We start from the raw sequence: 24445 nt of genomic DNA, 5'->3' as shown, positions 1-24445 counted from the left end.
AGGTGAGGGAACTCTTTTTTTAAGTCAAGATGAACAAAAAACACATAGTGTAAAAATGCAACAAGACAATTATTACCGATTGGCATAATAACTATCTTTGGTTGCATTTTATACCGATTGGCATAATTAATATTGATGGTTGCATTTTATAATGGTGTATTTTAAACATGCTAATCGATGTAATGGCTATTAACAATCAACGATGGTGAGCATTTAATGATAAGAAATTCGAATTTTTTAAGTTGGATTCAATTGGAATAAATGACATTTTCAAATACAAAGTGTTAAGAGAATTTTAGAAAACTACTTTTTTATTTTTATTTTATTTTATTTACACTTTGCCGATAAAAAAAAAATTTACAGTCGTAACTAATAAAAAAATAATTACATGACCGGGGCTAGAAGAAGACAAATTCAGTCTTATCATTAAGCCCCAAAACTTATTAAATGTATATCAAAAAGCTATTGATTTATTATATCTTCAAAATACTTCTATTAAGTTTATCATTACTTTTTAATTACATTATTATTTATCATTACTATAATTCCTGATGTAAGTGTATTATTTATCATTACTATAATGTCCAATGATTTTATAAAATTGTTTATATAATGATAAATATTAATATTAAATATTGTTTAGAAAGCAAAAATATTGTACATTATATAATTTTTTTTAACCGTGGGACTATTTTATATTCTGTGGCGAAACCACCCCACAATAATCTACTTGGACAAAAAACTATTAAATATATACCACGAACGCCAGATAAATAGTTTTAACAAATTTTCGAAGCTCTCACCTTAGCAGTTATTCTCAAATGTAGTTTTAATCAATTTCACAAAACTAATAATAATGCTACTTGAAGCAAGAGTGACCCAATAATACTAATTAATAACATTAAACAGCAAATCTTATTTAAGATTAACAACAAATTTTGCGGCAACTAGTAAACGACCGGGGCTGGTGTTTGATTGTGGCCAAGGCCGGTTCTACGGAAAGCACTGGATAAACATTGGTGCATATTGACTTTTTTTTATATATCATATCAATATGCACCAATGTTTACACAGCCTCAACCATAAACCCGACTTTAGCTCAGGTCAAATACCAGCCCCGGTCGTTTACAAGCGGCAACTATGATCAATCAATAGTTATGAGGTTATAATTTTAGAATGATAAATAACTTTACATCATCTTAATATGTTGTTATGCCAAAATTACACCTTTTTCTTGAAATATTAAAATAGACGAAATCGCCCTCGTGGCAAAATCGCCTCGGTCTACCCTACCATTCGTAGATTTGAAAAAAAGAAACCTGCAGCTCTTAGTTGCAAACAAATGCAATAACGCTGCTCCAAAATTTCTAGTGGTCCTTGTAGAAGTATTATCACTCTCACTAGTATTATCACTAGAAGTATTATCACTATCACTGTCTTCAAATGCGACTGTTATGTTTGTAGAAGATTGTATTTTACCGTCATCATCTTGAAATTTCAGCATCAAATAAAGTTTGTCTTCTTTTTCGCAGAGCCGCTTCATTTACATTGCTGATTTTTAACTTCGATGCTCCTAATATTAGGTTGCTGCAAAAATAATCTCGTTTTTCTACCGTTAACTTTGAACAAACATAACTCAGCATAGAATAAACTTTATTAATCGAAATAAGAACCATTACAATCAACACATTTTTGCCAACGAGAAACAAGTTTATTTATGCCGGTAGCGTAAAATTCCGAAGTCCTGGAAGCGATGAAGTCATCAAAGGTCGTTTTGACATCGTCTCGGCTTTTAAAGCATTTCTCGTGGAGGAAGTTGTCGAGATGCTTGAAAAAGTGGTAGTCGGTGGGCGAGAGGTCTGGTGAGTATGTTGGATGAGGCAGAGTTTCGTAGCCCAATGCGTTCAACTTCTGTAGGGTCGGTTGTGCGACGTGCGGCCGGGCGTTGTCGTGGAGGAGAATTGGTCCCTTCATATTGACCAATCTCGGGCACATACATCGGAGCTTTTGATGCATTTCGTCGATTTGCTGGCAGTATTTCTCTGCCGTAATCGTCTCGCCAGGATTCAGGAAGCTGTGATGGATGAGACCGGCTGCAGACCACCAAACAGTCACCATAACCTTCTTTTGGTGGAGATTCGGCTTCGGGAAGTGCTGTGGGGCCTCATTGCGGTCCAACCACTGCGCGGAACGTCGTCGGTTGTTGTAGAGGATCCATTTCTCATCACACGTCACGATCCGGTCGAGAAACGGATCGTTTTTGTTGCGCAGAAGAAGAGCAGACGATACCTCAAAACGACGATATTTTTGATTTTCGTTCAGTTCGTGCGGCACCCATTTGCTAAGCTTTTTTGACTTTCCTATTTGCTTCAAGTGGCGATCAACTGTTGAGTTATGAACGTTGAGTTCTTCCGCAACCTCTCGTATGGTTTTGCGCGGGTCGGCTTCGATTAAGGCTCTCAATTGATCGTCATCAATCTCAAACGGGCGTCCGCGACCCTCTTCATCTTCAAGGCTCTCCTCACCGCTGCGGAATTTTTTGAACCACCACTGTGCCATACGTTCGTTAGTGGTTTCTGGGCCAAATGCAGTGTTGATATCGCGAGCTGTCTCGGCAGCTTTTCGGCCCATCTTGAACTGGAACAGAAAAATCGTGCGAATTTGTCTCTTGTCCATGATAGATTTGACGTCCTGTAAAAAATGACTAAATTATTATAAAACAAAACCAATACGATAACTAGATCAAGCGAAAAACGCGCTTTTAAATAACATATAGCATGACATCTGCCAATAATAAATTTATTCAAAAATTCATCCAAAAATATAAAATATGAAAAACGAGATTATTTTTGCAGCAACCTAATAGATACGTGCGTTTCATTTTTATTATTTCTCGGAGCTTTGGCCTAATATTTTATTTATATTATTTTAATTATTTTAATGAATTGTTTATGGGCTTATGAATGTTTATGCTCAGGAACTTGACTAAGGAGGTCCCATTTGGCATTTTACTTTTTAAAACAGACATTGAAATATGTGATTTTTAACAGTCTCTTTTGGCATATCAAGTGGAAAGTAGATGTGACCAGCCCTCAGAATCATTAATGTCTAACGACTGCAATAACGCTGCTCCAAAATTGTCCTTGTTGAAGTATTATTACTCTCATCAGTTTGACTGTCTTCAAATGCGACTGGTATGTTTGTACTGTCAGAAGATTATATTTTAACGTCATCTTCTTGTAATTTCAGTATCAAATAAAGTTTGTCTTCTTTTACGCAGAGCCGCTTCTTTTACTTTGCTGATTTTTAATTTTGATGCTCCTAATGGATACGTGAGTTTCATTTTTATTATTTCATATGCTATACCATGTATGCCAACCACACTAAAACACTGGTATATTGAAACACTGGCACACTAGTATTGAATTTTGATTAGAGCTGAGCTATTTAAACACTTTGTTTTAAACAGCAACCAAGCTGATTCAGATGACACAAAATACAGGTATGGCAACACCCAAGTACTCGTCGATCAGAGTGCAGTTTGCGGTGGATTGCTCTCGATTATCTTATCGATTAGCCTAGATCCAACTCAGAAGGTGTCCATGTCTTGGTACATTTTATTAGCTCGTAGTTATTTTCCTCAAATCGTTTGGACCAATTTAAAGCTGTTGCATGTGAAATGAGACTTTGGCTATTGCACTACTAATATTTTTTGTTGCTTCTTTTACAGAATGACCCTATTGAAATATATGCATGTAGTACAGTTGCATTTTTGTATATGTGCCTAACATTTATATGTAGATTAATAAGTCAGAAAAAGATTTTAAAAATTACTTTTGCTCAAACCCAATAATTACAACTTTATTAAAATAATTAAAACTTTATTAAAATAATTAAAACTTTATTAAAATAATTAAAACTTTATTAAAATAATTAAAACTTTATTAAAATAATTAAAACTTTATTAAAATATTTAAAACTTTATTAAAATAATTAAAACTTTAGTTATTTAGTGTGAGCAAAAATAACTAGACACTTTTTAAAATGTTTTTTTGTGCAGTTTTTATGTACAATTTTTTGAACAATTTACACTGAACAATGTACACTTTGGCACAATTAAGTTTCCTCTAGAGCATTTAAAAATGCTCTAGAGGAAACTTAAAAGTGCCAAACATTTAAAAATGCTCGAGAGAAAACTTAATTTGTCGCCATTTATATTAAAGTTTGTGTTTAACTTTATTTTTTAATTGGTTTAAAAAAGAAATTTACGTTCCATATTTTAGGTCCTCTGTTTGCAATTAAGAACTTACTAAGAAAATAATAGATTTTTGGTTGAATATAATTGTCATTTAAACTAAACAAAGGTAGGTGTTGTTAAATCAACTTTTAGAATAAAAATAAGAATAAAGTTTAGTTGAATACAAATATTCAATATTTGTGCTTATTAAATAAATATTTTTAGCGAATGGAAGCCGTGGTTCAGTTGTTTGAGTTCTGGCTCAAAACCAAGAGGTTCGAGGTTCAACTCCGGCTTTAACTCAATTAGCGATGTTTGTAAGGAAGGAGGCGTGAACTTCTTAGTTAAATTCTTTCTTGGTTCTCTGTCCCTGTAAGGACTTCTGGGAGCACCTTAATTAACACTAAAAAATAAAAAATAAAGCAATCTACAGGGCAAAATCAGGAAATGACACTTTTTGAAAATTTTTCTTCTAACATGTTGTGCAAACCATCTACTTTTTGTTAAAAATTTGAACAAATTTTAGGGTTCAGTTTAGCGTAAATTAGACTTTAATAAGCATAAAGGAAGACTTTGAAAGTTGATTTTAGTTTTTTTCTCAGTCAGTGAAATGATGACATTTTCTGTTATTGCCCTGATCCCCTCACTTGCGATTATCCTTAAAGAATGTTTTTATTTACTTAGTCGTTGATTTATTTCTGTTTGCATCTTCGTTTTTCCATCAAAGTTGATTGACGGCTAGTTTTTTCAAAGTGTCTTTATATAATCAATAACTGTGTCCTAATATGACCTATAACTTTAATGTTATCACAGAGGACACTACAGTAATTTGTAATTTTTTTTCTGTTTTATATAATCTATAACTTATGATTGATATCTTGTATTAAACTCAGAGTTATGTTTTAAATAAATTAAGTTTTATGCACATATACAATGGTTATCTTGCTACTGGTAAAATGTAACCCAGTGCAGCCTATTTTATATCCTGCTGCCTTATAGGATACGCTTTTTTAAGCAAAGGCGACGAGAAACTTACTCTAAATTGAAACAACCCCTTCCTTGGGGTTCTTGGTTGCTTTAAGGCTAGAGGTAGTGTTTCAATAAGAACACTCATCTTTAGCAGACGTTAAATGCATCCGGCTACAGTCTTATAGAAGACTTCCTAGACAAAGTTTCCCGAACTCTGTGGTAGCTCCCAGAGAGGCTGATTCCATCAATAGCTGAAAAATATCAAAGTACTAACAGTGCCATGTTGCGCATGGATGGTGTCCCTGTTCGTACTTTTGATGTGCTTTGTCGAGGCCACATTTGAAGCCCTTTGTTTCGTCTTAGGGCTTATAAATAGTAATGAGGCAATTGTTTGGACTATTAAATAGTGTACAGAGTACTATCTGTGCTTTGAGTCAAGTTCATTTGAAAAATTTAAAATGACTAAAGTACCAAAACTAAAAAATACAAAAAACCATCGCTATCACCTAGTTCTCAAAATCTATTATCTACTAATATTTGTGGTCTCCAAAGTAACTTTTTTTTTGTTAATCAGCAAAATAAAATTTCTATAAATACTAAAATGGGCACTGGTCTAAAGAGCTAATGTCTCTTGTGCCATCTATTAAAATTTATTCTCGTGTTACTCGTCATTCAATTGTCTCATCTTTTTACTGTGACTGTTCCTCAGTGCTCCAAAAATTCTTATTTGTATAGTTTTTTTTCTCGAACATCGGTTTTTTAGAACACGTTCCCTTCATTTCGTTTTCCTGATTCATACAATTTGCAATGATTTAAGTTGTCTTTTAAATGTTGTCTTACTCTATAAATTTCATCTTTTAGTAACTTTCAACTCTAATTAGTGGTTGCTTCCAGCCTTGTTGGAAGTGAAAATGTTTTAAGAAAGAAAAACTATTGTTTGGATATCAGCGCTCGACGATAAACTATCTGTATTTATATTCAAATAATTATTGTATTTATATATTTATACAGCAAAACATAAAACAAAAAAAGAAAAAAAAGAATAATCCGCGGCCATTATGCATCTCAACTTTTATGTAAGTTTAATTATCTATTTTAGCACCTTTGATACTCGGAGAATGTCAAATTACTGTTAGGCGGAATTTTGTATTCTCAATGATTAATGAGATAGAAACGTGTGCGATTGTTTGACTGACACACGTTCTCAACAAAAATATATTTTAGGTTTTTTAAGAACCTAAAGGTAAGTTGCGAGATTACAAGATACGAAGTTAATTACGCCTCGTTAAAACGGTGTTTTACCCCTGTTACTACAAAATGAGAACAAAATTCCAGGCAACTAAAAGAAGTTCGCGCGCTTCGAAGGTTTTTTTTAATTGAAGCAACACAAAAAATGGTTTCAATTTAATATTGTAGCTTTTAATTTGACTTCAACTTGAATAGCTTTTTTTTTTCAACAATAGAAAATGCGTGTGATCGCGCGACTTAATGAGATCAGGGGCCATGATTTTCCCGGTAAGTTCTAAGCTCCAAACTTTGGTATGTTCATACTTCCGCCATAGGAGGGTGCTTTGCTAAAGTGCCTCGCAACAAAAATACTAAAAAATTAAGCGATATTTGGCAAAATATCCTCATTGGAAATAATTATAAACATACAAAAGTTTTGAATTAAAACTTACTTGTAAGTTACTCCACTCAAATACCAAAAAACCTGTGTGGTAAATTTATCAAATAAAGATGATCTCATATTAAATATAATATTGTATACTTTTATTCTGTTTTTACAAAATAAAATAAAAATTTTATTGATTATATATTAAAAAAAAAAAAAATCAATAAAAAATTTATTATTTATTTCTGTGTTATATTCAAAGCTTGTAACCAAACATATTAAATATGATAACATTGAAAGGCTTCTTCATTCAATGTTGAAAAAATTAAACTAAAAAAATAATTTAAAAATATGTTAATCTTTTTTAAGTAAAAAATGATTTTATATTTTAAAAAAAGCATATACAAATTAATCAAAAACATTTTATTAAAGTAATAATCGTTTATACTCCATTTGTAAAAAAATGAGTTTTATATATATATAAAAACAATCTACAAATTTATGACAAATAATAAAAAAATTTAGAAAATGTCAATAGAAAAATTCAATCTCAATATATATAAAATATTTTTTATATTATTCTTAAGAATTGAAAATTTATTTTATGATACAGCTAGAAACCACAACGTTCTTGAAGAATTGTTTTAGAAACACAAATGACAGAGCAATTTATAGCAGCTGTTGCTATTGGAAGAGAACAAACTCTTTTATATGAATTGTTTGCAACATTATAGCATTCAACAAGTTTAGATTCAGTAACATCAACAAAATCATCATCATCATCTCTTCCTGATCCATACTGATCTGCTCCTTCAACTGACACCATTCCTCCTACAAGTAGTATGCTTTCATTATATGTTGCAATACCCATGTAGGCCCGAGGCAAATATAAATCAGCGATGTTCCTCCATTCATCAGTATTAATGTCAAATACTTCTGCAGAACGATAATAAGACCACATTGCATATTCTCCACCAAAAACAAATATTTTGTTTCCAACACATGCAGCACTTGCACCTGCTCTAGGTGAACTTAAGGAAAAAATTTTAGACCATTCATTCATATATGGATCATAGCATTCTACGCTTGCTAAAGCTTCATTACTTGGACCATAGCCACCAATGGCATATATTTTTTTATGAGTTGCTACTGCTAGCGCTTTTCTAGGAACCTTTAAATCAGCAAGTTTTATCCATTTTCCGAGATTATTAGAGTAACGTAAAACTTGAGAAACTGTTACTCCATCAATTTCTCCACCTATTATATGAATTTCCCCATTAAAAACACAAGCAGCATGATTAAATAACGGTTGATGAGTTTTAGAACACTCAAACCACTTATCAGTAGAAAAAGAAAATCTTTCTACACTGTTAATGGCACCATTATCATTCTGCCCTCCTATGCAATAAACTTCATTGTTTAAAACAACAGATGAACTTTGATACCGATTAAATAAAAGTGGAACAAGTGGGTACCAAAAATCTTTTTCAGGAACATAACAAAGAACCTCATTAGTACTAATTCTATCTTGATTTCCACTACATGCAACTATAATTGAAGTTAAATCTGAAGCTTTTCTTGGTTCATGTTTTACTGCATTACAAAATATATTTTTTCTTTCTGGAAAGTTCAATATATATTTAATTTGATTCAAAAAATCTAAACAAGCATTATCACAAACAATATACTCATTATTTTCAATAACATCTGACACAAAATATTTAGAGGTTTGCAATAAGCGAACAGATTGTAAAAGTTCAGAAAGATATTGTGCTCTTTCTTTAACATCATAGAAAAACCATTCCATTGCTGAAAAATAAACGTCTTCTTCACATTTTACAGCTATCTCATCAGAAGAAAGAATTCTAAGAACTTGTTTAAAGGTAAGTGTCTTAAACTCTTGATATTTGCAAACATCCATAAAATGAAAAAATATAAACTTATCAGCTGCTTCCCTAAGAGATTCACAGTTAAATTTCTCAGCTAAAGATGCAATTGATAAACAATTCGACGGACACAACCTTCTTTCATAAAATCTACACACTATTTCCTTGAGATTAGACATTCTCAAGATGTCTGAAGCAGCAATAAGTTGAATTACATTTTGTTCACTAACGCAGATTTCTCCCAAATAAATAAAGTTTAAAATATCTTCTATTACCTCAGAACTGATATTTGATATGTCAACTCGAGAACCTAAAGTAGGTTGAGAATTCGGATTTGATGTAAAAATCTCCAAAAAAAAAGGACTTGCAGAACACAAGACATTTCGATGTGCAAAGTACTCTTTAGGAGGAGAAAATAAAACAACGTCACACATAAATTTTTTTTTTCTGAATTCAAATAGACACAAAGCTAGCTTTTTAGAATGGCTAGAATCAACTTGAAATTCGCCTTTTACATTAGAATCCATTTTGTGCAGGCTGGGTGCTGTAAACTTTCCACAAATACGATAAACAAGATATGGATCTATTACATTTTACAGAACACTAATATAAAAGTCATTTTTATGTTTCAAAATTATTTTTTTTTTAACCTTAAATTTTAAAATGAAAGGTAAAGATAGAAAAAAAAAAAGCCACTTTTTTTCACTATGAAGAAAGCAAATTCAAACTAATTAAAAAAATATATAAAGACTAGACTGACGAAGAAAACGCCGAATAAAATTTTCGAAAAAATTATTACGAAATTAATTACCATGGAAACGACGCAAAATAGGTTTGCTTCTTTAAATAATGGCGACTTCTAAACATGTGATACAAAGAGTCTGAAAAAAAATGGTTTATTCGCCCAAAAGGCACGTTGAATCCATAAAACAGCTTATAATTATTTCATTTTCAAATAAGAATTCAATTATTAAAAAACTTGGTTTAACACCCCAAGGTAAATAATGTTTCAGTTTTTAACGTACTTTAAATTATTAATTTTACATTATTGTCACTAATTGATTACATTGAATATATATACATTTTATAAGTAAATATTATTAATCATGATTTTAAATTTTATAAAATTTTCTTGGTTAGGGCTAAGCAAATAATTCAAATTATTTTTGCAGACACACACGTTTTCAGAGTAATTACATTATCGGAGTTGCTTTTTGACAGTTTTTTTTTACTCTCAGAGTTAAAGAAAAACTTTCAAAAAATAGTGTAAATGTTAGTAGTTTTTTACACAGTTTCAGACTGTGTAAAAAAGTGATTGTGTCATTGACGAATTTTAAAACTTATTTTTGATTAAGATTTAGGCTACATTCTTCTATATAATAAAGGGTAATAACAACTCTAGATACTGTAAGCCGATGTATTATATTCTAGAATTTTTTTTGTTTAGTGCAATTGGTCACTAAAATAAAATGATGAAAAATGTATGGACTTGTCAAAATAATCATCAACATTATATAAAATTTTATCTGTAGCTACTGGTTGCTTCCATAATTAATAAATGAATTTTATATATAGTTTAAGAAATGAAAAAGAACAGCTCATAAATATTTTATTAGTATTTTTGTATTCATTAGTTTTCCATTAACTACAGATTATTTTATTATTTACGCATAAAGTAAATGTATATGCAAAGTCTTAGTTAAAGTCATTTTTAGAAAAAATTAATTGCACATTTGTGCACCTAAACTTATTGATGTGCATGAATATTATTTAAGTAGCTGTTTTCTATCATCAATTTGCAATATTTTTTATAGGATGAATGCTATAATTATCCAGGATTGTTTTTTTTTTTGGGAGGGGGGTGACAAAGTGTTTTTTGTAATTTGTATCCATATATATAAATATAAAATATAAAACTTTTTTTTGAATACTGCTAAAGTTGGTTCAATTATTTTCATTTGTAGCCTAAAATAAGTCAAAATTAAGATTTCGTAGGAAAGTTAAAAAAGATTAGGGTATTTATATCAATAGCAAATATTTTTTATTAACAATATTTTTTTTCAGTAAAATAACAGTCTTGTTACTCATGCTATTTCATCTTATAAAAGAAGGTTATAAAATTAAAACTAATCTTAACTAATTTTTATGTGTTGATAGTAACCTTAAAGGTTTGAAAATAGCTTTATTTTAAATAAATTACATTTTTATCTCATTTCTACAAATGAATTTTAAAACATTTTCCATCGTTTTATAAATTATAAAAACACATCACTGCCTGTAGGAAAGTTGATAATTTAGCAACATCTTATAAATCTTCTATGCGTGATATTAAATTGTACTATTTTAAAGTAAAAACAATTTTAATTTGCACTTTTTCAAGAATGATTTTTTGATATCAAGGGACCTAATGGAAATTGCAAGAGGAAAGTTTCTTTAGTGAAGCAATTTGATTTTAACAAATGTAAATTTTGTAATAACATCAATTTTTGTCTGTTTTATAAATAAAGTTTTTTTCAAAATGACCCAAAGAAATAAAAATATGACCACTGCATGTGAGCCAGAGAAAAGTTTTTATAAATTTGCATTGCTAGCATTCATAGATTTCAACCCTCAGAATTAGGGTCAGCATTCGGCAATGCCGACCTAACTGCCGACCTTAAAGTGTTTGAGGTTGGCAAAAAATTGCCGACCTCGTTTTTATGTTTTATGGTAACCCTTTTGTATCAATTTTTTTTTTGCCGACCTTATGCCAACCTCTTTGTTTGAGGTCGGCGATTTATTGCCGACCTCATTTTTCCTAATTCTAAGGGTTGTAGATTTTAAATCTCAGAATCTCAAATAAAAATGAATTTTTACAAATTATGTATATTATCTATTCAATTAGTTTCAACTCTATCCTGCCCATTCATCTAGTTTTAATTTTTGAGTGCTGCAAACTAGACAATGTCTTAATCTGAATCAGTTTGATTTTTACATAATTTTCTTATTTGGAAAATAAATATGAAAAATATTATTCATTTATTGTTTGAACAAGTAATTTTTTTTTTTTTAATATTTTTTATTTATTTATATTTTCACTATTGTATAAGAGATGCTATTGTTAAAATGGTTTGAATTTATATTACCAATGTATATGACTAATATAAACCACTACCAATGCTGTAGTGGTATGGTGAGAAAGGGCTCGTCTTGTAAGCAAAAATTCCAACCTATCACGTCCCGGTTTTACCGCATTCAACTTGTTTCTCCAGGCAGCAATCTTGTTCGTCAAAGTTTCTGTTTCAAAGTTAAAGAACTGAGAGAGGTTGTTATCACAATTTAAAATGAAATAAAAAAAGAAGTCTCCTTGACTGTAGCTGGTGGGGGGTGGGGGGGGCGCGGATTTGTTAGAAAAAGTTATATATAAGTATTAAAATGTAAAATGTGTTGATTTTTAAAACAAATACAAAAATTAAATAGTTATCAGATTTTGTTTAAAAAATTAACATATTATTTAATCTTACTCAGCATTTTAAACCATTTATCACCATATTATGTACTTACTCAATGATTTCTGGTGTGTTTGCAGTTTTTGGACAACCACTACATGGATCATCTTCAATGCTTGTATGACCAAATTTAAACTCTAAAACCCAGCGATGCACAGTTGGAAATGAATGAGCAGATTCCTTTAACACTTTCATCATTTTTGTATGAATTTCTATTGCTGATAAACCCTCCAAAACAAAATATTTTATTACTGCATGATATTGGGTTTTTTCTATGGTAAAAAAAAATATTCTGACACACCAACTTCAAATGGCTTTTGAAGTCATTTTCTATTATGAAACACTCAAAAATAAACTCCAAAACAATCCATATATACACATACATATATAAAGGGTTCAACAGGAGCAAATGACTGCAGGAGCTACTGTTAGCTTGTCTAAAATGGAGTTGGCTAATTAATAAAATAAATATATAATAATATAAAAAATTGTATAACCAATCATTTTAATAAAACAGCAGTATAAGAATACTGTTATACAATATAACATCATTTTATAAAAACAATTGATCCCTACTTCAACATATTCATATCTTCTAAAGTTTATACTTTACTTTTCTTTCTGAATAAAAGTATCATCAAATATGATATTTTGATGAGCACTATAATAACAAGTGGGAGAATGATAAATTGTTTAAAAAAACTTTTTTATTTTTAATTTGAAAAAGAAACATTTTTATTCTTAAAGTTTGCCATCCATGTTGAAATTATATTTTGTGAAAAATTTTTATCAAATAATTAAATAAAAAACATCAGCACATTTAATTTTTTTTTTTACCAAAAAGTTTATATTTTGTGCTGCCTTAATTTTGCCTATATAGACTGACATACATGGGGTGTAGAAGGGGGTGCAGGCTAAAGCCCGCCATTCCTGCTAAAGCCTGCATATATATATATATATATATATATATATATATATATATATATATATATATATATATATATATATATATATATATATATATATATATATATATATATATATATATATATATATATATATATATATATATATATATATATGGCCTTGTTACGAGATTTTGCTGCGTAACGAAAACATGTAACACATTTCAAAGTAACTCAACTCAGCAAATATATTTTGTATTGTTAAAAGTTTTATTGCGTCACTAGCGTATTTTCAAGTACCGCATTGTAATTGAAGTTTTTTTTATTAACGCGTTAAAAATCATACAAGCAGTTTTTTTTTTCTCACTATAACAAAAGTTACAAATAAAATCTAAGTTCCTATTTGAAAAATCATTTTTATTATTTTTTTCAAATATGAACTAAATTTTGTTTTGAAAAAAATATTTTTTTCATTTAAACGTAACACAATATTTGTATTTTCTTATAATTTTACAATTGGTTTTTGGTTATTTTATTAACTGTTAATAAATTTTTTCTTACTTATTTTGTGAACTCTTTTTAATGTTTTTAAACAATAAAGAGTTTTTTTTTATTATTTATCGGTTACCGAAAACATATTCGTGATCATAATTTATTTTCATAAATTAAACGAATATCATTAAAACTTTACGTTATTGAATTAACAATAAACAAAATATCTTATTAATAAAATATTTACATCAAAATACATCATGCATTTTTTAAACTATTATGACAAAAAATAATTTTTATATTTAAAAGGAATTTAAATATTTAATTCCTTGAGATAAAACATATAACACTTTATTTTTTTTAACTAATTTTTAACAACAACAAAAAAATTATTAAACAAACTTTTTCTTTAACAAAAAATCTATTAGTTTACAACTGCGGTTAAATGCTTTTACTTACGACTCTCTTTCTTCTGAATTAACGTCACGTAAACGATATCAAAAGATAATTTAAATATTTTAAAAGATAAAAGTTTTTGCGTAGCCCAAAACTGCTGAACACATAGGCAAATCGCCTTTTCGCAGGCAAAATACAAGCTGCGTAACGCTTAACAAGGCCTGATATATATATATATATATTTGGGAGTAAAAATTCCTATGCCAACAAATACATCACCTTTAATTAATTTTGACTTTCGTCCAACATTTCCATGTTGTCAGAAAGTTAAAACCATTGTTTTAATTACAAATTAATTGTTTTTGAAGAAAACCGCAAAAACGCAAATTTAATTGACCAGAATGTTTTTAAAAACATTCTGAATGTTTTTAATAATATGAACAGTGTTTTTATTTTTGTTTTTTTTACTGTAAATCATGCGCGGAATGTTGCTACATCGACTATCTTATAGCCTGACTCACAACAGAGTGCTGCTACATCGACTGACAAATAGTCTGACTCGCAACGGAGTGCTGCTACATTGACTGAGAGTTTGGTTGGGGCAGGCAGTCAATCAATAATAAAAAATAAATTCCGGTCTTGCATTTTAATTTTATATATATATATATATATATATATATATATATATATATATATATATATATATATATATATATATATATATATGTACATATGTATATATGTACATATGTATATATGTATATATGTATGTATATATATATTGTATCATATTATATATTGAACAACTTAGTACTCATTTGTGCATGTTTGCACAGAACTCACGGCAGCCATCAAACCTAAGTTTTAATGAAAAAGAGTCTCAACTCTTTTTTATATGGAATTTTTTTTTTTTTTTTTTTTAAACATCTTTGCTTCAACAAGGCTGCAAGCAACCACTAATTAAAGTTGGGAATTACTGGAAGAGAAAAGATGAAGATTGTAGAGCAAGATAAAGATTGACAGACGACTTAAAGGATTGCAAATTATATGAATCAGGAAAGCAAGATGAAGGAAGCGTATTCCAAAGAGCTGATGTTCAAGGAAAATAACTAAGCAAATAAGTGTTTTTGGAGCACTGAGGAACAGTCACAGAAAAAGGATAAGACTTAATTGAATGACGAGTAACACGAGAATGAATTTTAGTAGATGGCACAAGAGAAACTAGCTCTTTAGAGCAGTACCCATTATAGTATTTGTAGAAAAGAGAAAGAGAAGCAACATTACGACAATGTGATAATGGTTGGAGTTTAGCTGCAAGAGCAGGTCCAACTATGTTTACAATGCGCTTTTGCACCTTGTCTAAAAGAGAAAGGGCATCATTAGAAGATCCGCCCCAGATATATCAACAGTATTCCATACAAGGCCGGATTTGAGATTTATAGAGATAGAGAATAGAATCCGAAGTAAGAAAGTGACGAGCTCAATAAAGAAATGCAACCTTAGCAGATGCTAGTTTTGCAACTGATTTGAAATATGAATTCCAAGAAAGATTAGAAGTAAGAGCTAATCCTAGAAGATGAAGAGTAGATGACTCTTCGAGTACATCACCGTTTATAAATATAGGAAGATCTAAATTATTGCAATAACGATTGGCTGAAAAAAATTGAGTTTTATCTGTATTGAAGTTCATTAGCCACTGTGAGCCCCATGCTGTAGCAGAAGTGAGATCCTTTTCAAGCTTAAATGCACCCTCCAAGCAATCAGAGAGTGTTGGTTTCTTATCACGACAAGAATAAATGGTAGTATTATCAGCAAACAATGCCACCTTAGATGTGAAAATATCTGGAAGATCGTTGATGTAAATTAAAGAGTATAGGGCCAAGGATAAAACCTTGAGGAACCCCTGAAGTTTTAGAATAAGAAGAAGAGTGCTGTCCATCGAGGACAACTTTTATACTACGATTGGAAAGGAAGGATTCAATAATCTTAAAGGTGTTGCTAGATACGCCATAAAAAGAAAGCTTATGGAGAAGACTACCATGCCAAACTTTATCAAAAGCTTTTGAAATGTCAAGAGCGATGGCCTTAACCTCTGTACCCTCATCTAATGCGCCATAAAGCCTATTAGTTATTACTGTTAGCAAATCAGCTTAGAAAGTTGTTAGGAAAGTTCTTGGTTAGAAAGTAAGTTATTAGATTCAAGATGAGAAATTAAGTGTTTGTTAATTAAAGATTCAAAAACTTTGCTTATCATAGGAAGAAGACTAATGGGGCGATAGTTAGACGAATCAGATCGCCCTCCAGAATTTTTGAAGATAGGGATAACAGATGCTGCTTTCCAGCAGGCCGAAAAACAAGATTCTGATAAGCACTTGTTGAATAGTTTTGAGAGTATAGTCAACAGCTCCGGAGAACACTTCTGCAAGACAAAAGCTGGTATGTTGTCCGGGGCACAAGCTGTAGAAGAGTCTAGGCAGGAAATCCTTTTAGATACAGAAGCTGGAAAAATTTGTATTGTATACAAATGTCAAGCAATTGATCAACCTGTTTGTTGGCAATATCAGGTAGAACGCAACTAGTGGAATCAAGAGATGATATTGATGAAATATAAGAAATATATAAAGCATAAGATATTTATAAAGTATAAGAAATTTATGTAAATATGTAACTTATGTAAATTGATAACAATTTAGGCTTTCACAGGAAGGCATGTGATTGCATGCTATTATATGACCATGCAAATAATTTATTTAATTTTGACTGCGACTTTTAACTTGTTTTAAAAATTTAAGAAATGCACTGAAAAGACTTACCTATACTTAACTTAAAAAAAACAACTTCATACCTCATTAAACAGTGTTTCAACAATATAAAGGCATTAAAGATCAAACTTATTTAATTGTAAAGACTTTCAAAAACATTTGTCATTTTTTATTCAACTAAACTTTTTTTTATCTTTTTAAGTGTATTAACTTAAATGATTCTTATATAAAATTCATTAAAAAAAGAAAGTTGTCATTTATAAAAACAAATTATTTTTTTATTTTTTATAAAGTTTACTATAAAAAATGCATTTGTATATAATTTATATAAATAAATAAAAATTATATACAAATATAAATCATTATCAGTAAATTGTTGGCTAAAATTGAATCTTTTTCATTCAGCTTGTTTTTGAAATGTTTTTTTAAATAGACGTGGTCAAATTGTCATAGCAAAATATTATTTGCCTGGTCATATAATGGTGTGTGATCGCACACCTTCCTGTGAAAGCCTGCAATGTGTCATTTACACTTAATGCAAAAATTCTATTTATATAACATTACGTGCAAACGTCTGTAAGTGAAAGTGTTAATAGGTTAGGTTTTGGGTTGAATTGTGTATAATATGTAAAAATTACATTTTTACATATTATACATGTATATGTATATATGTATAAAATATGTATATAAGATATGTATAAAAATGTAAGAAATGTATAATGTAAGATATTTTTAGATATTATATACTTTTAACAATTACAAGTCTTACTTTCTTTTTTAATTTCTTTCTTTTTTAAGTATTTAGAAAAGCAGCAATAAGGGGAAAAACTTTTTTTTTAATTTTTTCGCTTTTGGTGATTTTAAATCCACAAAACATTATGATGCTGTTACTGAGGATAGTGCACTAAACCACTGAGCTACTGAAGATGTGACAAATTATAAAATAAATTTATTTATAAACTTTTCATACCGATGTCATAGTTAAACACTTTTCAAGTTGATACTCTAAATAAGCACAGCTACGTTGCATAGAAACTTATAAAAGAAATATTTGAAAATCATACTATTTTCCCAACAAAGAAAAAAAAGAAGAAGTAGAAAAATTACATTTAAATAAATTTCAATTAAATAGAATTTTATTATTTTATTTTAAAAAAATTAGCAAGATTAAAAAATACAAATAAAATATTTTCGTATCCATGTGGGAGGACTTGAACCTTTAATGACTACTACCTTACCGCTATGAGCTATTAATGGCTTAAGTTAAGGAATTATAAAACAACTCTTCTATATGATATAGTTATTAATTTTTCTGATATAGTTTGATAAATTTATAATGATATAGTTATTAATTTTTTTGATAATAGAATGATGATGATGATGATATTAAAATTTTTATTTAAAATTTTATTTAAAATTATTAAGATAAATAGAAAATTGTTTCTAAACAAACTATGCACTACAAATCTGAAAAAGTTTTTCGATAAAGTAAGACATAAGATTATTGAAAAAGATAATAGCATATTGTTTAATTAATTAATTATATAAATGGATTAAAAGTTTCTTTGCAAATAAGTAACGAAGAGTTAATATTGGTAATTCGTTTTCAAAATAGGTATCTGTTACCAGTGGCATTTCTCAGTGTTTAATCTTTAATCCTATTTTATAACTGATATTTATTAATGACTTGCCGGAAGTTGCATTAAATAAAATAGATACTTAGTTCACTTATTCAAGATACCAAACCATTTAAATTTTTTTGTTAATTTTTATGTCAAACCAGTTTTTAAGTCAAGTGTGAAATTAGTTTTCCATGTGTTTTAATGAAAGGTTGCAATCATAGAATCAGGATATCTTTTAAATAGCCCAATATATAGGTTCTACATAGCCCACAAGCAACCCTCCTACTACATAGCTAGTATACAAAATACTAAACATAACCTATTATATTGCTACTACATAGCCTGCTCATAGGTACTACTACATAGCCTGTGGCCTGCATCATAGCTACATAAGCCAGGGGCTATTCTAGGAAAAAAATTTGGGCAGGCTTCCTCCCCTCACTTCTTCCAGGAAAATTTTGCTTTTTTCTGCGAAAAAAACAATATTTGCCATTAAAAATGTAAATAAATAAAATATCCTCATATTTTAATTTGGGCGGTGCCCAAATAAGGTCGGCGCTGTCAAAAGCGGTCTAGAATAGCCTCTGTAAGCATATAGCCCAATATATGTTTAGTAGATATCCTATGTATATCAGCCCTTGTAAAAATGTTCTTAGTAGATACTTTTAATATCAAATCAAAAGTTATACATGTTAATTTGACGTCAATTGATGTCACATAAATTGCAATGGCTTTTTTTTAAATATTTGAAAACATTATTTTTTCACTAAAATGACCATAAATCCTTATATTAAATTAATTAAAAAAATTTTTTTTTTACTAAGATCCCTTTCAGATCAATTAAAACCAAAGTTCATTTTTTACTTTTTTTCTATGCAATAGTTTTTGTTACCCTTAAAAAACCAAATCTCCATAGACAGACATAACTTTTATGTTTATATGATAAGTATATATATATATATATATATATATATATATATATATATATATATATATATATATATATATATATATATATATATATATATATATATATATATATATATATATATATATATATATATATATATCAACCCTCAGAATTAGGTTTGGCATTCGGCAATGCCGACCTAACTGCCAACCTTAAAGTGGTTGACCTTAAAAAAAAAAAGACATAATATAACGTAAAAAAGTTTATATTTGTGATGTATTTTAACTACGTTTTAATTTTTAAATGTTTTACATTACATTATGTCTCGATTGGTTATACTTTTAAAGGTAATAAGTACCTTGGATTGTTTAAGTACCATAAGTTATTTTAACTTTTAAAGGTACTTTTTACTTATGTTTTACATTACATTACTTTTAAATCTTCAAAAGTTGTATTTCCCTTTAGAAAGTATTTTTAAAAACTAACCCACAAGCGTGGGTTAATTTTTTGTTAAATTTTTTAATTGCAATAGTTTTGGAAAGCGTGTTATTGCATTTTCAAAAATCAAATACATAAATAATCAAATATTTAAATAATATTGTTAATAAAGCAGTTTTGTTTAATACTGTAACTCATGAGTTACAGTATTTAATAATGTGTTTGTCAAGACATTTGTAACTAAAATTTTTTCTTGGAAAAAATGCAAGTTATCATTGTTTATTTTACTAATTTGTCACGGAAAAAAAATAAATTTCAAATCGCAAAGTTATGTCTCAATTATTTTATTTAAACTTTTTAAAACTGTAAACTAAAACTTAACTTAACATATTTAGATTTTATTAGGTTTTTTTTTGGTGAATAATACAAGCATAATACTTCATAAGTTTTTATAAACCCACAAGCAAAAATGTATGTAAAATGTCAACCTTTCTTATGACAATTTTTACATTATATACGTTAATTAGCATAAGACAATTATTTGAATAGTTTGCACATTCTTACATGCGATGCAATACCTGTCAACACTTTCCAATTTATCCTACTAACTTGACTTCTCTCTCTCATTAAGTCGTTCTTTAAATCTACATCTCCCTCACCCTCCAGGGCGCAACAAATCGTTTTTTTTTTTTAAATAAACCTTGACATTCATTTCTTTATTTATTGACGAATGTCTAATTTAAGAGTTATATCAAATAACAGGGCAGACAACACGCGGGAGGGGGGGGAGGCACATGCCCCCCCTTCCTACTTTTTTTTTAAAGGCCCTTTTTTTTAAAAAAAAAATTCTAGATATAGAAGACCTTTTTTTAGAAATAGATGGTTGTGCACCTCCACTTCAAAACCCGTGTCGTCGGCCATGAATAAGCCAATTTTATTTCTTTCAATTTTTATTTATTTTTATTCAAATTCTTTATTAAATTTTATGGGAGTTTTATTTTCAAATAATTTTTGTTCTAGTTAATAAAATATACAGTAATTAGATATCAAATTTGCTTATTAAATTTTATCAATTTTTTATTAATTCAAAACAATTTTTCACGCATTTGCAAAGTGCGCGCAAATTAATGGTAACTAATATGCAATAACTTTATGACTGTAAACTGCTATCCATTAATACAAAATGGTGAATTTTTCTCAATTTAATTTGTTAAATTTACTTATAAAAAAAGATATAAACTTGAAAAAATTTAAATAAAAGTGAACTAAAAATAAAATAAAAATTGTCTTGACATTTCTTTTTTAAAACATTTAAAAATAATATTAAGTATTTAATAAGTTATTATATTAAGTTAATATTAAATACTTAATATGATATTAATATATTTATAATATTAAGTATTTAATAAAAAAATATCATATTATTGGTATTGTTAAACGCGCAGTAAAAAATGAAAACTATATTAAACATAATAGTTCTATATATTCTATTAAATTATATATATTTCTGCAAACTTACAAAATTTTTTCAAAACTTTAAAAAGGGTAAGTAATCATTACTTAATTTAATGATAATAAGAAAATTAAAAAAAGCAGGCTTTTGTAAAAAGAATGCTTTAGCATAGTTTCTTTTAAAGTTGCAATTGCATTCATTTTTAACTAAAATTTCTTTAGTAAACGCATGTAAAAATTATACTAAAACATAATTACTTTCTTCAGTTGTGTACTTAAGTATTAAACTTAAAAGTAGCGCTATTAAAGAAAGTATTAGCACGGTTTCTTTTAATGTCGTTGAAAATGCGTTTTAAATTTTAGTAACATTGTTTTTTATTAATAATTATGTTTTTTTTACAATAAATAAAAAACTATCAATCGCATAATGATTTGAAAAAAAAATTGCTGAAGTTACGCGTTCGTTTTTAAAAATTTAAAGCAAACGCCAATGTTTGCTTAAGTAAAAGTAAGGAAATGTGACACTCGTTTTTCAGTCTATTTTTTAACAAACGTTCGCACGTTTGTCGATTTGTTGTGCCCTGCCCTTCGTATATATATCCCTAAATCCATATCTTTGAATGTATCTAAAAAAAAAAATTTAATTAGAAAGATACCATAGTTACAATGTTATGTCTCCTTATGTCAAAATGTTACGTGTTGTTACGTAATATGTTACGTCTTGGTTACGTAAAAATAACGAACATTTTGCGCGTTAAAAAACTCAAGAATAAGCAAAACAATTCCTTACGAAAAATAAAATAAATTAGCTTTAAGATAAAACTAAAAAAACTTGAAGTAGAAATTATTTTTGTTACGCATTTGAAAAAAATTACTTTAAAACTGATCTTTTAAAATGTTTAATAAAAGTTATGCAAAATGCTCTTACAAATTACTATTGATTGTTTAATAAATGAATAAATTTATTTACTATTGAAAAGAAAAAAATATAATATGTTTAATTTGTATAAAATTTTTTTTTAAAAAGTTGCAAAAAAAATATTGTTTAAAAAAATAACATTGTCCTTTTAAAATTGTAATTTATAATTATTTCATGGTTTAATTAGTATGTCAAGTTTAAGAAAAAAAACTTTTAAACATTTCTTTATTAAAATAGAAACAAACAAAAATAAAAAAGCAACTAAATCATGGGAAGATTTAGTTTAACTTATTCATAATTTAAAGTAACTTTTTAAAATATTATTTTAAAAGATTTTAGAACAACATGGAAAAATAGTTTCAAACATTTAAGTTTATCATAAAAAATACATACCTAATAAAAAAAATTTAAGTATAACATTTAATTTACACATGATGCATTTATTTTTGCACGATCATTATAATTAATTTTTGATTTGATTTTATTTAACCTGTTTGCTGTCAACTACCAGTATACTTGTAGTAAGTTGACATTATTTATTTGCCAACTACGAGTATACTCGTTGTTAGCGGGAGTTTGATATTTGCCAGCTACAAGAATACTTGTAGTAAGCTGGCATCATATGTTTGCCAACTATGAGTAAAGTTTTAGTTATACTAACTTATTTCAAATAATGTTTGTGCATAATTGGCTTTGTCTGTTCATTTTTTTTTTTTTTCTTAGCTTCACAGTTGATTTTCAGAAAAGATTACATTTAAGTTTTTATTTTAAAAATTCCGGGAACCTAATTTATATGCGGATAAAGACAAAAATAGCTTAAAACAGACAAAAATAAAGTATTGATATTGTTTTAATTTTACTTTATGAAAATTGAAGTGTAAAACTATTCTTTTAAATAATACATTCTGAAACATTCGCCAATACATAACAGAGATCTATTTTTACAAACGTTTTTTTACATTTTATTTTAGAGCAGACTCGACATGGTTTTGTTGAGAATTTTTTCTTTTCATTCGGTTATATTGAAGCCAAGTAGTAGAAGCTATTATTGGTGATTCAAGGCAGAATTTTATTTAAACGTTCACCCAATAAATCCGTAACAACTAATTCTCTAAACTTAAGCAAGGAAATTGTTTTATCTACTCCATATTTGCTGCTTAGATAGTAAGAATTAAACAAAAAAATATTAAAGAGATGAAATGCTACTTTTTTATACCATCTAATTGTCTTTCTTAGGCAATCATAATATGATACTGTTTGATCCGAACTGTCTACTCCTGACATACATTGATTGTAATCTTTAATAATGTTGGGTTTCATTTTCTTCTCTCCTCTCCTGTTTGTCACTTCAATCATTTGCAACGAATGCAAGTTGCTAATCATTAGCACGTCTCTTTTGTCTTTCCACTTAGCAAGTTTGTGGCTGGATAGCTCAGTTGGTTAAAGCATCCAACGAAAAGTTAAAACCTAGACTGTTGTATGATACAAGTTCAAATCCTGCTACCACCAACTCATCACTTGAGTAGTACTTCGGTATGCAAAATTGTTGGTCAATAATGGGTGTTACTTTGGATTAGTCTTAATGACTATTTGTGGCTGTTCCTAAGCTAAGCCAATAATATCTTCGGATAAAAACATTGTATAGAAAAATATAGCTTGAAAATTCAAATAATAAAAAAAAATATCACTTCACTCTCTCTGCTTCTACTTACAACATCTCCCTGTTTCGGTTTTGCTTTTGTACATTCTTTTGGATTTGACTTTTGGTTCAGTTTCTAAAGTACCACAAATATATTATTTTTGATTTATCATGTGCTTTGTTAATTCAAAGGAATTGTAAAAGTTGTCAGTGTACAGGTGATAACCTTTCCCCAGAAATTCTTCCATTAAATCTAAAATAATAGCTCTCATTTGGCCCAACAAATGTTTATCGAGAGTTTCCTTGTCAGTCTAGATTTTTACTTATAGTACAATACCATTTGATTCGCAAAGCTCATAGAACTTTACACATACTGCCTAAATAAAAGTCCCTTTCAAAGCATCATTGATTCATCAATTGATATATATTTATTAGGACAGTAGATGTTGTCTATTGTATTATTTAAGTGATCGAGAAGTTCAATAATTTTACACAAGTGTCAACTACCCGAATCTTCATTGTTAATAAAATGCTAAAACCGTAGCATTAGTTGGAATTTATTTTGAGACATTATTCTAGAAAAGAAATCTATAGAGACTGTTCTTAGACCAGTAGTGTTCTAAGGATGGCATTTTGACACATCCCATATGAAGAAGAACTCCAAGGAACTGCTGCATATCTTCTGAATTTATTGGTTTCCAATCTTTAAAACGTGAGC

At 28.6% G+C, this 24445-nt stretch overlaps 3 protein-coding genes across 4 annotated transcripts in view; 1 reads left to right on the top strand and 2 right to left on the bottom strand.

Moving 5' to 3' along the window:
- Positions 1–1618: 1618 nt before the first annotated feature.
- LOC136077656 (histone-lysine N-methyltransferase SETMAR-like) lies at positions 1619–2850 on the bottom strand. The gene has a single exon (XM_065791900.1). It carries the CDS (start codon positions 2674–2676, stop codon positions 1657–1659), a length of 1020 nt encoding a protein of 339 aa, XP_065647972.1. The 5' UTR covers positions 2677–2850; the 3' UTR covers positions 1619–1656.
- Positions 2851–7160: 4310 nt separating this feature from the next.
- LOC100203641 (kelch-like protein 12) lies at positions 7161–9467 on the bottom strand. Its single transcript, XM_065792296.1, has one exon. It carries the CDS (start codon positions 9229–9231, stop codon positions 7432–7434), a length of 1800 nt encoding a protein of 599 aa, XP_065648368.1. The 5' UTR covers positions 9232–9467; the 3' UTR covers positions 7161–7431.
- Positions 9468–9516: 49 nt separating this feature from the next.
- The window catches only part of LOC100199885 (coiled-coil domain-containing protein 81), a 37569-nt gene continuing 22640 nt past the window's right edge, over positions 9517–24445 (top strand). For both annotated transcript variants that reach the window (XM_065792295.1, XM_065792294.1), the window contains exon 1: positions 9517–9701. In XM_065792295.1, the coding sequence (XP_065648367.1) occupies positions 9596–9701 (106 nt within the window). In that variant the 5' untranslated portion in view covers positions 9517–9595. The remainder of the gene's footprint in view (positions 9702–24445) is intronic.

This window comes from Hydra vulgaris, chromosome 03 (assembly GCF_038396675.1).
Source record: "Hydra vulgaris chromosome 03, alternate assembly HydraT2T_AEP".
In the NCBI taxonomy this organism is placed as follows: Eukaryota; Metazoa; Cnidaria; class Hydrozoa; order Anthoathecata; family Hydridae; genus Hydra; species Hydra vulgaris.
This window is presented reverse-complemented; position numbering and strand designations above follow the sequence as displayed.

What these genes read in the sequence shown, in the direction of transcription:
- LOC136077656 (XM_065791900.1), bottom strand. Translation starts at nt 2,676, where the DNA reads ATGGACAAGAGACAAATTCGCACGATTTTTCTGTTCCAGTTCAAGATG.
- LOC100203641 (XM_065792296.1), bottom strand. Translation starts at nt 9,231, where the DNA reads ATGGATTCTAATGTAAAAGGCGAATTTCAAGTTGATTCTAGCCATTCT.